This window comes from Equus quagga, chromosome 2, assembly GCF_021613505.1.
Source record: "Equus quagga isolate Etosha38 chromosome 2, UCLA_HA_Equagga_1.0, whole genome shotgun sequence".
NCBI classification, from domain to species: domain Eukaryota; kingdom Metazoa; phylum Chordata; class Mammalia; order Perissodactyla; family Equidae; genus Equus; species Equus quagga.
The window spans coordinates 108162577-108176021 of NC_060268.1; the positions used below are offsets into that span (position 1 = coordinate 108162577).

General features: G+C 45.6%; 1 protein-coding gene across 1 annotated transcript in view; it reads left to right on the forward strand.

The window, feature by feature from the left end:
• Positions 1–820: 820 nt before the first annotated feature.
• Positions 821–13445, forward strand: part of KCNK1 (potassium two pore domain channel subfamily K member 1) — a 49197-nt gene continuing 36572 nt past the window's right edge. Inside the window, exon 1 of the mRNA XM_046654438.1 lies at positions 821–2614. Within this exon, the coding sequence (XP_046510394.1) occupies positions 2260–2614 (355 nt within the window). The 5' untranslated portion in view covers positions 821–2259. The remainder of the gene's footprint in view (positions 2615–13445) is intronic.

Consider the following 13445-nt stretch of genomic DNA (forward strand, 5'->3'; position numbering starts at 1 on the left):
ACTGGGGGTGATTTTTTAGGTAGAGAGAAAGGAGCCAGCAGAGAAGGCGGGATTCAAGTTTCAAGTGAGTAGGAGACCAGCTGATGAGGTAAGGGTGGTTAATGACTTCACCTTGAAAATAAAGAGATGCTTTTTTCCTCAGGGGTAAGAGGAAAGGAAAGAAATGGATTACTGATTAAGAGATTTTGAAGTGCAGAGAAGTAAAGCAGAGGACAGCTTCAATCTTCTGAGTAAAATAGGAGGCAAGCTTATCTACTGAAAGTGAAAAATCACTGAGGAGTATGTAAGACATTTCCATGAAAATTTCTAAATAAATATGAAATGTGCTTTCTTTTCTAGAATTCAGTCAAGTAGGCAGATAGTCAGCTAAGAATTGTAGTAAATAATTGTCAATTCAGTTTATTTTCAATGTTTCTCCTAATTACAAAAATAACATATGTCCACTGTAGAAAATTTGAAAAATATAAAAATGTATAAGAAATAAAAGTAACCTATATACTCCACTATCACCGAAAGACAACTGTTAGGCTTTATTTCTCTGCAGTCGATCTATTATGCAGATAATTCTATTTTATAATAGAAAATACAAATATTTTACATATTTGAGATTCTATATATAAGATTGTATATATTCTATACATAAGATTGCTTATGCTTCAATAGTCTTCAAACACATCTTGAATAGCTATATGGTATCCACGCTGTAGAGATAACATAATTTAACCATTCCCCTATTTTAGAACGTTTAGATTGTTCCTGATTCTCCATTATTTCATATATATATACACACACATATTTCATATATATAATATACATATATATTGTTTATGAACAGTCTTGTCTATAAATCTTTTTTCTTAGGAAAAAATAATCCACATCATGGAGCCAGAACACATAAAATCTTTCATGGCTCTTGAAAACATCTTCAAAAAGGGTGCACCAATTTCTACCCTCACCCACAATAGGGTGGTTCGCTGACCCTCGTCAACATGTGTCACTTTAAAAAGAAACACCACTTGGGAAAGCTCAATCCCTTCTGGTAGCTGGCATATTGGGACTGTGGACAGCAATAACGAAAATGGAGTGACATAAGTCAAGGCTTCCCAAAAGGAGCTGGGAGGCCATTAAGAAGATGGGGCTTATACAAGCACACCACGTCTCTACCCAGATGAAATGGGACTTTGAACTGGGCTTCACTGCTGTCATCTTGACCTTCTTTGAAGAAATATGCCTACTCCCACAGATAAGAACTTTCTGCCTTAAAGATGGCCGTAGCAAGCAACCACATAGAGCCGAGAAGTGACAGTTGTGACCAGCGCCCATCACAAATTTTGCAGAGCAACCTGTGTAATTTATCTTTTTGCCTTCATAAACCCTTTCCCTTTGTCTTCCTTGGAGCACATTTTGGGTTTCTGCCTGAATCGGTGTCTCTCGAATTGCAATTCTAATCACCCAAATAAATATCTGCTGTCTAAATGGTAGTGCTTTTTCTGCTGTGGAGGGAACCTTCCTTCTCTCTTCATGTTTTAAAGAATTAGAGTTCAGTAATGTGAATTTCCCCAAACTCCTTTACCCTCAGGTGCTTTTTGTGAGGGAGTGCGTGGGTGGAAGGAGACGTCTAGGATGCAAGGTGCCTAAGGTCCTGATATTGTCACCATATCCCTGGAGATCGCTCAACCCCGGAGCCCGTAAGACAGGTGAAGGGAAGTAATCCAGCGCTGGCCCGTTCGTGGTAGTGGCTTTGGTTAAGAAGAGATAAGTGGGAAGCAGGTGTCGCTGGATCGGGGCCTTGGACAGGCAGTGCATTGCCCAGAAGTGCCACACACATACACACACACACTCGCAGCCCGCCCGCGGACGGCTCGCTTTGGCTGTTGAACCCGGCAGGGAGCAGGAGGAGCGCGCGCCGCCGGGCCGGGGTGGGCGGCAGCGCCCCCCGCGCACGCGGCGGGACCACGCGGAGGCGGGCGCATCCCGGCGGCCCGCCCCGCCCCTGCGCTCCGGCCAAGTTTGGCGCGCGGTGTCCCTGGGCTCTCGGGTTACCTGAGCCGGCAGCCACGTCAGCGCCACATCATCTGGGCTTTTTATATTGCAAGGAAACAGGAAAAGAAGGAAGAAACAGCTCTCCGGAGGGAGCCAATCGCAGGCGGCCGGCGCGGCCGGAGAGCGGGCGGCGAGCGAGCGCGGGCCGGGGGCGGGGCGGCGGGCCGGGCTGCGGCTGGGCCTCGGCGGCAGCGGCGGCAACGGCGGCGGGGGAAGATGCTGCAGTCTCTGGCCGGCAGCTCGTGCGTGCGCCTGGTGGAGCGGCACCGCTCGGCCTGGTGCTTCGGCTTCCTGGTGCTCGGCTACCTGCTCTACCTGGTCTTCGGCGCCGTGGTCTTCTCCTCGGTGGAGCTGCCCTACGAGGACCTGCTGCGCCAGGAGCTGCGCAAGCTGAAGCGGCGCTTCTTGGAGGAGCACGAGTGTCTGTCGGAGCAGCAGCTCGAGCAGTTCCTGGGCCGGGTGCTGGAGGCCAGCAACTACGGCGTGTCGGTGCTCAGCAACGCCTCGGGCAACTGGAACTGGGACTTCACCTCGGCGCTCTTCTTCGCCAGCACCGTGCTCTCCACCACCGGTAGGAGGCCCCCAGCGCCCCGGCCACGCGGCCACGCTGCCCCCCGCGCCCCGGCCCTTCCGATCCAACCACCCTGGCCTCTCCAACCCGCCTACCCCCACCCTGACCACCGCGGCCCCTCCAGCCCGCCTACCCCCTCCCCCGCGTCCGGGCCCCTCCTGCGGTGACTCACGGAGGGCAGGCTCCGCCGAGCCGGAAGCCGGCGAGGTGGCCTCAAAACGTGACTTGGGTGTTGCCGCCCGTAACTCTTGGGAAGTGGGCCCTAAACCCTTCGGCCTGGGTGGCTGCAGGGGCTCCATGAGCTGCGTCCTTTTTTCGTGATACCCTACACCGGCCCGTACGGTTCGAATCGGTACCATCCTGGCCGCCGCGCGGCGAGGCAAGGGGATGATGGAAACCAGCCAGTGCTCGGAGCGCGCTCGCCTTCCTCCTGACCCCGTCCCACTGGGCCTGAGGCTGCAGGATCTAATAATAATGCTTTAAAGGGTCACCTTCCGGATAGTGCCGTCTCTTTTGATGGTATTTCTGCTCTTTTCTACCTTGAGGACGATTTTAGGGGTAGACGAGTGACATCACTCTGCTCTTCGCAGGTGACCTCAGAGCGGACTGGCCGATCCGGTTTCTTTTCAGTGTAGGAGGAGGGGTGAGGGAAGGGAGCATCCGATTGCCTATGATCTGGCAAAATGGGGGCACCCTGATTCAGCAGTTTTTCAACTTTATGTGTGCAAGGCCACCCTTAAACTTCGGAGCGCCACTTCCCCGCACTGCTTACCCTGCAGGATGCTCATGAGCCGAGGAGCGTCCTCGGATGAAGGCGGAGCCCGGGCCCGGCCCGAGCCCGGGCCCCAGGGCGCCGTCTCTGTGCTGGAGTAGATGAATGAAGGCTGAATTTTCCCTGTCGTGGCTGAATGAGGCACATACACCTGGGTAGAGATATTTATAAATTGGTGTTTGGACCCTGGAAAGTATCTCAAAGAGCGTTCAGCGCAGTGCTGGATTTTTAGCCATGAGATCGAATCTTTGAACAATCTGGGCTTGCACGAGGTCACACGCTTCCTAGTTACCAGCGTAGTCCTGCAATTTGGGCCGTGTGATTTCCCTGCCGGGCACACTTCCTACCCGCCCCTCCACCCCCCACCTTTACAGGTTAATCGCTTTGTGTAACTTCAGTTTTCCCTTCTCCCCACCCCTTTCCACCTCCCAGGGTTTATTTTTTCTATAACCCAGTTGATCGTTTTGGTAATGAGCAATAGTACACTATTCATGTAGATCGTGTAAAACAGTGATTCAGAGGTCTGGGGTGAATTGCTAAACTGATGTGTCTACCCTGAAATAAACAGAAGTAGAATTCTAGTTTGTGTTGCTATATTTTTTAAACTGTGTTAAAGGTAGTCCTAAACAAAGACAGACCTGTTATCTTACTTTTTAACTTGGCCAGCCCCACTGTTTAGTTGTGTTTCCACCAGAACGTTCTGTTCCTCAGATCATTTAGAAGTCACCGCCTGTCTTGTGGAGTTTGTGCATTCTCTGCCGAAGTGTTTGCCCTGAGCTACAAAAGGTCTACAGCTGGGTCCCAATGTTCAGGAGACGTTGTGAAGAATGATAACTTTGAGTACTTTCTAAGTAATGGTATTTTAAAGATAGAACCGGAATAAGAACAGGATTATGAGGAAAAGAACATATTGAGTGTGTCTGGGTGAGATTTTCCATCACTGACACAACTCATGTATATTCTCAACATCATATGCACCTAATTAAGTGTCAAAAATATTAGTTTACGTCTTGAATAGACGATTATGTCCCAGATTCCCTCCCGTCCCTTTTTTTAATTAGGAAAACCTGCAGTTCTTGTAAAAAAGAAAAAAGTGTGGGATAGATGTCTTATTATTGGTATTCAGATTGCGTTGTATTTACTAGGAAGGTCTGTATTCATGGAAAACAAGAGTTCATTTAGGAAGTCAGTGCAAGGGGCGCTTAAGGATAAACTAGATGAAAAAGATGCCTCCCGGTGTGTAAAATTAGCAAATCAATGAATTCTTGTCATTGATGGAATAGAGTTGAATTTATTAATTCAAATAGAATTCTAATAAAATTTGGAATTCCATCCTAAGTCAAAGAGACTCTTCTCTTGGTTTCATACTGTTATCTGACACGTTTGATGTTCCACGTGGGGTCAAAACACTGGTTTTTGTGGCAGAGGATCAGGCAATTTTTAAAGCTAGTGTACGTCATTACTAGAAAAATATTTTCTGGAAAAGTATCCAACAAGTCAAATGAATTGGAATTGTGGTTCATGCTTCTCCTTTGGGTGGATGTTAGACGTGCTGTAGTTTTTGTTGCTCTGTTGTCGTTGTTAACTCTTCTAGCCCTGTTGATGGCAAATCGCTGAGATAATCGTTGCCCAGTCAGTGCAGTCAACCCTTGGCTTGTCTAGAATGGTAACTATGGGCATTACGAAGATGCTATCCTGGGTAGTCATCATTGTTATAGAGAAACATGAATGCACTTATGTCAGAGTCTTCTCCTCCCAGAAAGTACAAGCTTTTGTTTCTGGAAGGAACGGGGTGAAGTCTTCATGGTCTTTTTGGAAGAAGCCTTAGATTGGTAATTCAGCAATGTTGTCCTCATTTTCTGCTCTGCCAAGGACTTTGAATTATTTCCAGCAAACAACTTAACATTTCTTTACTTCTCTTTGATTAAAAAAAGATATAGCAACATCTCCATAGGAACCATATCAGAATGGAAGAAAGAGTGCAGTACCCTTTGACCTTTTCAAAAGGAAGGGCTATATGAAAATAAAAGGAGGTATTATAGACTGAGGTATTTTCCACATCACTTTTATAATGTGATTGTTTTTCAAGGATGAAAGAAATAATGTCTAGGTGACACTTGGGGAGTAAGAAATAATTTTTATTCAAGTTATCTTTAGTTGCCGTATAAACATTTGAGCAATCTCCTTCATTCTTAGTGTCACCCTACAAAACCAGAAACCAGCGTAAGAAGCAAAGTGTTTATTTGGAAGCAAAGAATGGTAGTTTGGGGAGCACAGATGTAAATAGAAACCCAAATACTGTCTGGATTACAGGAGAGGGGCTTAGGGTTTTAATGGGAAAAAGGGAGGATCAAGTATTAAGGAAGAGTTAGTTCATGGGTGCTAGATAAGGTGAGGCCAGGTTCACAGAATGGCTTAGGATCAGTCATCAGGCAACAGGCTAGACTTGTACTTCATTGATCGGTCATCAGCAAAGTCAAATATCATCAGTTCTTACAAACAGGATATTCTTGTCCTTACCAGCTTCTTGGAATGGTGGCAGTTAGATTCCGTTGGGAAGATAAAGAAAACAGGACATGGCAAGGCAGTTCCTCTGGAATGGCCGCTCCGGCTCTATTTTAATATGGCTCCACTCATGTCATCTTTCACATTAAGAACAATTCTTCAGGTCATTTTACTGTAAGTTGGCTCCTTTCTTCATCGCCTTAAGCAAGCCGATAGCATGATGGTGAATGGTAAAAATACAGTTTTTGAATGCGTATGCCTATAAAGCCGCTGCTACCTTTTGCTGCTTTGTAAAGGTGGGTTCTACGTGATAACAGCCTAGTCCCCGCTTCTGTCAGTTGTAGGCGTGGTGCCCGTTGTCAGGATGCTGCCTTATCCCTGTCTATGAAGAGACGTTCGGAAACTCTTACTTGAAGTGCTCAGGAAAGGACCTTAATTTGGCTTGTTTCGCAGTGGCCTCTGCTTCGGTCCGGTCCAGAGCTCCTACAATTGATCCTTCGTTTTCAGATTGTTTTCAGTAGGAGAAATGTTTTCTTATTAACAACGGGTATATGTTGTGCTTTTAGAATAGAACAGGGTGGGCAAACTTTGGCTCCTGGGCCCAGTCTGACCGACCACCTGTTTTTGTGCAGCCTGAGCTGAGAATGGTTTTCGTATTTTCAAATGGCTGGAAAAATTTTTTTTAAGGTTCCTGACACATTGAAGTATTATGAAAATCAAACTTCAGTGTCCATAGAAAAATTGTTTTGGTGTACAGCCATACCCATTTGCTTTATACCGTTTATGGCTGCTTTTGAGTTACAGTGACAGAATTGAGTAGTTGTGACAGAAACCATATGGCCGCAAAACCTAAAGTATCACCTATCCTTTTGCGGAGAAACTTTACTGAAGTCTGCTTTAGAATAATACTTGGATGGAACTCGAAGTCAGGATTCTAAGTGCTTCACTTCCTTTTGGGAAACTTTCTTTAAGACAATTAGCTTCTCAGACCTCTTTGTGCTGTTTTTAAAGTGGAATGCAACATTTAAATTATCCTCTACCACCCCCAACCACTTTCCACACAAATGATTATTATAGGTTGGCACTAGTTTTTGGTCAAATTTATGATTCTGCCTTTTTTTTTTTAACGGTAACAAAGCTAACCTTCACACAGGGATTATCTTATTGAAAATGTGCAGTAAAGAATATATTATATTTGGAACAGAATGACAACAAGGAAAGAAATTCTGCCAAAAACACACAAGCAGACTCTGTCAGCCGGAAGGGAGGTCTGAACTTCCACACACTGAAGTTTGCGCTCTGTGTTCACAGGACAGCCTTTGGTCTCAGTTTTGAGCCTTTGTATTTTGATTCTAACAGATTTAATTATCTGCCCCTAATGGGTGAAAGAAGGAAGGCACAGCTACAGACAAACATAAGTGAAAGGTCATGAAAAGACAACACCTTAAGAACCAGAAAAATAAAATGGTGTTTCCACATACATTTATTGAACACTTTATGCGTGCCAGGCAATGTTTATGTGTATTGTCTTCCATATGTTACAAGGGACTAATGAGGTATAGGTGTCATTGTCCTCACTCTGCAGAGGCTGAAACTGAAGTCTGGACTGAGTAACTTTTCTGCCTAGGGCACAAAGGTAGAAGTGACATGGCTTTAATTTGAATTCAGATGTGTCTGATTTAAGAACATGAGTTTACCTAGTGTCTGGGTGTAAGAGTTGTTACCAGCTAATTGTGTTTCCTCAAAATTCATATGTTGAAGTCCTAACCCCAGTACTTCAAAATGTGACTGTATATTTAGAGATAGGGGCTTTAAAGAGGTGATTCAGTTAAAATGAGGACACAATGAGAAGGTAGCCATCTGCAAGCCAAGGACAGAGGCCTCAGAAGAAACCAAACCTGCCAACACCTTGATCGTGGACTTCCAGCCACCAGAACTGTGAGAATTTAAATTTCTGCTGTCTAGGCCACTCAGTCTGTGGCATTTTTAGGTCTTTATTGTTGCAATCAACAATTTCATATGTCTGAATAGGGCATCGGTGTCTTAGAACACAGTATAATAATTGACAGCCTTGATTTATCAAGACACATACTTCAGCATGCTTCTATTTAAGAAGGCCGAGAAGTATGTAATAGATCCTAGAAACGTTTGCACCCAATAATGGTCAAGGAGAGTAGATATTAGTGTTTAATGTATAAACACATACCTGTTTGTAAAATACCAGTTCTTTAGTATTTTGCAGGTTCTTTTTTTCCAAAACTAAATTTGCTGTTATCTCTGCCTATTTTATGGCATGTGGAACATACTGTTGCTATTATTGATGATGATAACTTGAAAGAAATTATATGTTTGCTTTTAGGACACAACTGTAAGTCTTGTCGAGACTTCAGTCTTTGTACCAGTGACTTAGTGGGAAATCTGGTGCCTCTGAGGACAAGTCGCTTTATGGCGCTGCTCGTTGGACTGTCTTGGGGGCAGAGCATCTGTCGTCTGTAGAGTAGAGGAATACTGTGAGGTTGACGCATATGACATTGCTGGTGCTCAAGTATTTTGACCCATAACAATGGCGATTTCATGTGGATCAACTTACTACAAGTTGGTTTCAGAGACAGAGACACCGTCTCCATCATATGCTCTCTGGCATAGTCAGAGTTGCACTGTGCGAGATTTTATTCTCAAGAGATGTCATTAGATCCCAGTTGTAGCCAGATCCATGAAGTACTTAAGTACCTCTCCATTGACTGTGCTGTGTTCACCTTGCCTGCTACTGGTGGGAGACAAAGGTGGTCTCCGTATCAAAAAAGCAGGCAGCTTTAGGGGTTGTCTTGGGTGTCTTCTCGACTCTCATCACAGTTCTGTCTCCTGGACTCAGTTTGTGCTCTGATTTTTTTTGGTTCATTCTGGATGGATTCCTTGTCATCAGAGTTGGTGGCTGCTCGCTGTCAGTGCAGGGTTGTGCCCCGACCCGAGGTCAGAATGCAGAAGAAGGTGAAGGGGGAATTGGAGGTGCAGAGGGAATGCATCTGAAAGGACTCTCCCGGAGCCTGATTCTCTTCTGAGATGAAGCCGACCAGCATTGTTCTTTTCTAGCGGAGTTCATGACTCCCTTCTTTCGTCTGTGAAATAGCATCAATTTTTATATTAAAAAGATTAATTGGGTTATGTTAGACGTGGGCAGTGTTTTCTAACTGGCTACTGTCTGTTGGTCCCAGATCAGATTCTAACTGTTTGCATTGACTCTTCTGGCTGAGGTTTTGTGAAATAAAGCCTGTGCTTGGAAGGCTTAGTGGCTTCAGGTTTTGGCACCTGGTGATGAGCTGTAGGCAGAAAGCTCCCGGGGAACTCAGAGACCTGGGTAGTGCAGAGTCAAAATAACCACGGCTCGTGGGTGCAGAGCCAAGGAAGCCAAATTACGCAGAATAAAAAGTGCTAGTTTTCATTTCTCTGAGTGTGGTCAACCTATTGCACATTAGAAATAAGAATTGGAGGCTCTAGTTAGAATACTCATCCTTTGTTAATGCCTAGGTGGCATTGTGACCCGAGTTGAACTATTTGCTCAAGTTGATGCCTCGGTCCCCTTGCCACTCAGCGTTATGAAAGCCTCTTTGAGGTTCATTCCGACTCTGGTTTCATTCTTTGGTCTGCAACACAGTCCGTAGGGGGTCTTTAGTCCAAACACGCACTGAGGCGTAGAGAGGCGCCGGTGTCCAGGAAAGCGTGCTGCCCGGGGGCATGCTGAGCTAGGCGCACACAGCACGGGGGCTGCAGAGAAGCAGCTTCTGCTCTCTCTTCCCCAACCCACACCCCATGTCTTCCTGCTCTTTCCCATAAAGTCACCTTCTGCCTGCTGGTTCCTGTAACACCTTATATACCACTTATATTGGAATATTCTATCTTCTATGACAGCACTTACCACCTTGTACCGAAATTATTTGTTTTCATATCTCCCCTCCCCAAAGGTTAGTCTTGAGGATGAGTGCTGTCTTGGCCTCACTTTGCATCCGTTGCCCTCAGTAGGTCCTCAGTAAGTGCACATTTAAGGCACATTTCTTCTCATGTCTGTCTGTCTTCTCCTCTGTAATATGAGGAAGGTTCCAAAGATGGTATTCATTTTCAAAAGATAGAATTTCGTTGTCTTGATGAGGAAACAGGCCCACATTGCTTGAATGACTTTAAAGTTATTACTATAGAAACAATTCTCTTGAGTGCCTCACGTCTCCTCAGTGCACTGTGCAAGGCCCAGGTGGTCTAAGAGAGACGAGGCATGCTTTCTGCAGCAAGTTTTCATTGAGCATTTGGGTGCACCAAGCACTGCTCTAGGCTCTTGGGATCTTGCCTTCTTGGATCTGTCCATTTGTAGGGGGAGGGAGTTACAGTAAACAAGATAACCAGGAAAAATGCATAGTGCGTTACATGCAGTTAAAGTGTTAAGGAGAGGCGTCCTGCCACAAAGCGAGCCAAGGAGATATGGATGTATATTAGCGTGTGCTTGGGGGCGGGGGGTTGGGGGTGGCATTTGAGTAAAGAACTGAAATGGGGGGTGCGTTTTACAGATATCTAGGGAACTGTGTTCTAGAACAAAGTCCTGTATTGGAGGCGCAGCTAGAAAAGCATTGTGGCTGGAGCTGCGCAGGAGGGGAAGTGATAAGGTCAAGGGAAGAGTAAGGGGCAGGTGGCGCAGGATGTCCTTGGCCTTGGCAAGGCGTGTGCGTTTCTCTGAGGGAGGTGGAAAGCTCTGGGAGATTTTGAGCGAAGGAGTAACGTGATCTGGCCGAGTGTCCTAACAAGTTCACTCTGGGGCAAAGGTGGAAGCAAGGGGCCTCAAAGGGGCTGTAACAAACCCAGGTCAGGCCTGGTGGTGGCTTAGGGCAAGGCAGTGGAAGTAGGTGGTGACAAGAGGTCAGATTTTGCATACCTGTTGATGGCAGAACCAACAGGATTTGCCGATGGATTGGATGTGTGAGGATTGGATGAATGATGGATGGAGGAGAGAGAAGAAGAGAGTCAAGAATGACCCCTAGGTTTTTGGTCTGAGCCCCTGGAAGCATGGAGAGAGAGAGGGAAGGCCCGGGAAGGAGCAGGGTTTGGGTGGAGAGTCTCAAGCTCAGTCGTGGGCCTGTTGAACTTGAGATCCCTACTGGGTGTTCCGGGGTCTACATGAGGCATGCATTTACTCCATTGTGCTATCTCGAGGGCCATACGTAGTTAACAGTGCTTCCATTTGTACAGCGTGCCGCAACTTCAAGCTCCATCACATGTGTCATTTATCTGACTGCAGAGGTTGGGGAAGGCTTCAGAGGGGTGGTAGCTGAACTTGGCCTTGAAGGAAAAAGAGAGTGTCAGTACTGGAGAGAAGAGGGAAAAGGTATTCCAGATGAAAAATGTGAATTCTCCGGGCTGAGTTGCCCTTTGATGAGTACATCTAACAATAGTTTAAACTACTTCAAATTCCAGGCTAAGAAATAGTATCTAAACTGTAATACTGTTTTCTAATTTAATACTATGTAAGGCTATGTGGAAAACTCAACGGGGGCGAAAAGGCAGAAGGATTTGCTTCATCTTTTCTTAAATTTAACAATAGGATATTTAGTAGTTGATATAATTATAATTATATATATATAATATATAACAATATAAAATTTACATTGTATATAATCCAAAGAATAACAATAAATATCTTCAGTACATTTTAGGAGGAGCTAAGATTAAATAAAGTTACCAAGGAATCAATCCAGGTCATTTCTTGTTTTACAGAAGTAAGAAAAACCTGATTTTTGTTCCCCCACAAGCGATCTAACATTTTAGGAATCTATCAGCTTCAAATAAACACATTTACAGTTTGTAACAGATGGGAAAACTATCATGTGACGCTGAAAACCACCTGAGTAATTTTCATTTCTTGTAATTTTCATTTCTTCCGTATGTTTTTGAATTTGCTGGTTTACCGTTTGAAATGATGCCATTCAAATAATATGGCTCCCCGCTTGTCGTGGATGATCTAAACATCCTCTCCTTTTCTCAAATACTGAATTTTTGATGTCGCCTCAGCTTGTGAATAATGGGAGGGAAAGCGGAATGTTTGAAGCTAGAATTAAAAGGTTAAAACGTTCTTGTAACTCAAATTCTTCAAAGGGCTGAGCACCGTTACCAAGGCACTCAATTATTTAAAGACCATGGTTAGGTGGATTAAGTTAATTAAAGAAGCTAGAGAGGCTGTTCTGGAGCTGCCTCCGTGTCAGACCGCCGAACGGAGAGATTCTGAGCAGCTAGAGGAGCCCCCCACATCACGCCCTACCTGCCACCCGGTGCTGTGACACGAGCCGTCACAGCAAAGCAGCCTCCCGCCCACGGCCAGCCCGCACAGATGCACCGCGTGGCGGGAGGGTGCGCATCACTCCCACCCGCTCGCACCCCGGAACAGCAGGAAAGAACGCTGTCGTGTGGACGAGCAATCTGCCATCCGCTTGGCCCATCTTCAGCTCCCCGGCCTCCGCAGTGAGTCTCATGTTTAAAAATCAAGCCAACGAAGACGGAAAGAAAGAACAAAACTGAAATTACAACCGCAAGAAAAAACAAACTTCTGCTCATAGTTTATGGAGCGTGACCGAAACCTACATTTGTCCTTCCAGCAACTCTGGCTGTCACCTCTTTTTTGTAACGGTAGTCTGAATGAGGCTAAAAAAGACATATTTGGTCCCTGAAGTTGCTCTTCAAGATTTCCTCTCTCACTCCCTCACCACTGTGTTTTGTGTGTTGATCTGTGCCGGTCGTCTCCTGCCCTGGTGGGGCCGGGTCCTGTTACCCAGGGCTGGTGGTGTAGTGTGTGTCTGAGGAATTTCTTCTGCCGTCCTGGTCTGTCCGTCTTCAGTGTCCCAGTCCCCGCACACAGCCAGCCGAGGGCAGGAGCACCCCAGGGCAGTGTTCCCTCATGACCATGGGCAGGGCCGGCTTTTTTTTTGCCTCACCAGCCCAGGGAGTGGCAGTGTGAAGGACGATTGTCATCCATGATATCAGACTGAATTAATATTAAAAGAAGTACAGCCTGATTGAGTGAAAAGTGAGAATCATGAATTATTTTTAGGGAGAATTTTACTTTCAGATACTGAGTGACTCTACCTGGACTAAGTAAATGTTGCTTAGAAGTTTTCTTTGGGGAACTTTAAAAATAAGCCAGGGGGCTTCAGCGAAAGCTGATGGAGATGGAAGATGTGAAAGCATGGATCCGGGCACCAGGAGGCCTGCCTTCTCTTCAGGGAAGTCACGGTCAACAAAAACTCATTGATAATTTCTCTAGAGCTCAGTTGTTTCCTCTCTACAATGAAAAGGCTGGATAAGATCTTCTTCCAACTCTAAAGTTCTATGAAGTGTTTACTGAGGACATATCTACTCTGTGCCCAATATGTGGAGACACAGAAAATATCATCAAGAGACAGTCACTGACCTCAAAGAGCCCAGTCCTGCTGGGGAGACTAAACTGAAACATAAAGCTGTTAGAGAGCTGCATGGGGTGTCGATGCCTCTCTGCTGACTTGTGTGGGGCCCTGGTAACAGCTG